The sequence below is a fragment of the Antrostomus carolinensis genome, unplaced genomic scaffold, assembly GCF_000700745.2.
Source record: "Antrostomus carolinensis isolate BGI_N321 unplaced genomic scaffold, ASM70074v2 scaffold41967, whole genome shotgun sequence".
NCBI lineage: Eukaryota > Metazoa > Chordata > Aves > Caprimulgiformes > Caprimulgidae > Antrostomus > Antrostomus carolinensis.
In genome coordinates, this window is record NW_010327415.1 from 1 (window position 1) to 768 (window position 768).

Below are 768 nucleotides of genomic sequence, written 5' to 3' on the forward strand. Positions count from 1 at the left end.
GCCGCATACCCCCACCTCCAGTGGTTCTACGGGGCCCTGGGCATGGCCATCATTGGTGCCAGCTCCTGCCTGGTGCCGGCCTGCAGGAATTTCGGGCAGGTCACCATTCCCCTCTGCGGCATCTGCTTTGGCATCGCCCTGGTGGACACGGCCCTGCTGCCCACCCTGGCGCCACGTCTCTGTCTACGGCAGCGTCTACGCCATCGCAGACATCTCCTACTCTGTGGCGTATGCCCTGGGGCCCATTGTGGCCGGCCAGATTGTGCACACCATGGGCTTCACACAGCTCAACCTGGGCATGGGGCTCGCCAACGTGCTTTACGCCCCTGTCCTCCTCTTCCTGAAAAACGTCTGTCAAATGAAACCCTCACACTCCGAGAGGAACATCCTCCTTGAAGAAGGACCTAAGGGACTTTATGACACCATCAAAATGGAGGAGCGTAAAGGCATGGGCAAAAGCCTCCGGCCAGCAGGCGAGACAGAGGAGAATGGCATGGACTCCTACCGCAGAGACCTGACAGGGGTGTCCGAGGAGGACTCCTCAGACTATGAGTACAGTTAGGCTCCCCCCATACAGCTCAGCCCCAGGAGCAAGGAGGGACGTGTGGCAGAGAGGGAAGGGGGGGTATGAAAGTGTTATTGCATTATGTTTCTGTACCAATGTGCAATATATACAGTTTAACCTTTGTCATGATGTAATGGCTTTCTTCTTCTAGACTTATTTTTAATTGGCATTTCCTTCATCATTCCAGCAAGGTGGAGGGGGTG

General features: G+C 55.9%; 1 protein-coding gene across 1 annotated transcript; it reads left to right on the forward strand.

Annotated features, from left to right (window-relative positions):
- Positions 1 to 3: 3 nt before the first annotated feature.
- Positions 4 to 562, forward strand: LOC104528020 (probable vesicular acetylcholine transporter-A; the record flags this gene model as incomplete). Its single annotated transcript, XM_010171895.1, is given in 2 exon segments — positions 4 to 167; positions 169 to 562. Coding segments are annotated over 2 exon segments (558 nt in total), but the record flags the coding sequence as incomplete, so codon positions are not given.
- Between the last annotated feature and the right edge of the window lie 206 nt (positions 563 to 768).